This window comes from Amphimedon queenslandica, unplaced genomic scaffold, assembly GCF_000090795.2.
Source record: "Amphimedon queenslandica unplaced genomic scaffold, v1.1 AMPQUscaffold_4339_Cont23681, whole genome shotgun sequence".
In the NCBI taxonomy this organism is placed as follows: Eukaryota; Metazoa; Porifera; class Demospongiae; order Haplosclerida; family Niphatidae; genus Amphimedon; species Amphimedon queenslandica.
The window spans coordinates 1-1041 of NW_003555348.1; the positions used below are offsets into that span (position 1 = coordinate 1).

Below are 1041 nucleotides of genomic sequence, written 5' to 3' on the forward strand. Positions count from 1 at the left end.
GCATATAGTTAACAATTATTGTTTCCCTCCGGATGCAGTAGTGCGTACAAGAAACGGCCCATTGCTGATGAAAGATATAGAAATTGGAATGGAACTTTTAGCTGTGAGTTCTAACCATAAACCAGTTTATAGTCCAGTTATATCAATGTTGGACGTTGATGATGACCAACTAGCAAATTACACAATCATAAAGACATCAGGTAATCACAAGCTGACACTGACGCCAAACCACCTTGTTCATGCAAGCAAAACAAATGACATCTCATCATCTGTACCTATATTCGCTTCACAAGTGAAAAAAGGTGACAAGATGTTTATTGCTAAATCTCCTGATGTTATTGAAGCAGTTGAAGTTGTTAGCACATCTAGCAAAGTCATCAAGGGTGCTTATGCTCCACTGACAAGAGAAGGTACTGTGGTTGTTGATGATGTTGTAGCTTCTTGCTATGCTGTTGTTAATGATCATCAATTTGCTCATGCCATGTTTGGCCCATTACGTTATCTTTATGATACTTTCCATACTTCACTTCATAGCAAACAGAAGCAAGGGATTGCTTGGTATCCTTCAATGCTCCAGTCACTAGGTCAAGTGTTCCTGGATGACAGCAACTACAAGCCAATGAAAGTTGAAGATTTGATCAAGAGCAGTGATTAGTAGATCTACTTTGTAGAGTGAACTTTTAATTATTGTTATAGCAACTTATTGCTACTTTTTTAACATAAAAATAGTTTTTGCTATGCATGTGGCTTTAGCTGCATGTTTTTGCTGCATTGATTTTATTATTATTATCTTTTAGTTTCATAGTTTAATTTTAATTTTAATGCAAGAGATTTATTGCGCTAGGACAAATATTGCACAGTAAGCTAAATTTAGAATTAACATTAACGGTAATACAGTATAGCATTAGCATCAATTGGTTAGCATAGTACTGTATTGGCAGTAAGTTGTAGCATCAAAATTAAATATAAGATTAGATTAACCATTAAATAGTTTCTAATATTTATGAATTAGCACTATAATCTGCTACAGTGATTCAGTGA

The 1041-nt window shown here is 34.5% G+C and overlaps 1 protein-coding gene across 1 annotated transcript; it reads left to right on the top strand.

Annotated features, from left to right (window-relative positions):
- Positions 1-6: 6 nt before the first annotated feature.
- Positions 7-822, top strand: LOC105316164 (indian hedgehog protein-like). Its single transcript, XM_011410975.2, has one exon. It carries the CDS (start codon positions 68-70, stop codon positions 653-655), a length of 588 nt encoding a protein of 195 aa, XP_011409277.2. The 5' UTR covers positions 7-67; the 3' UTR covers positions 656-822.
- Positions 823-1041: the final 219 nt, after the last annotated feature.

Excerpts from the sequence above, each read along its gene's own strand:
- LOC105316164 (XM_011410975.2), top strand. The coding sequence starts at position 68 with ATGAAAGATATAGAAATTGGAATGGAACTTTTAGCTGTGAGTTCTAAC.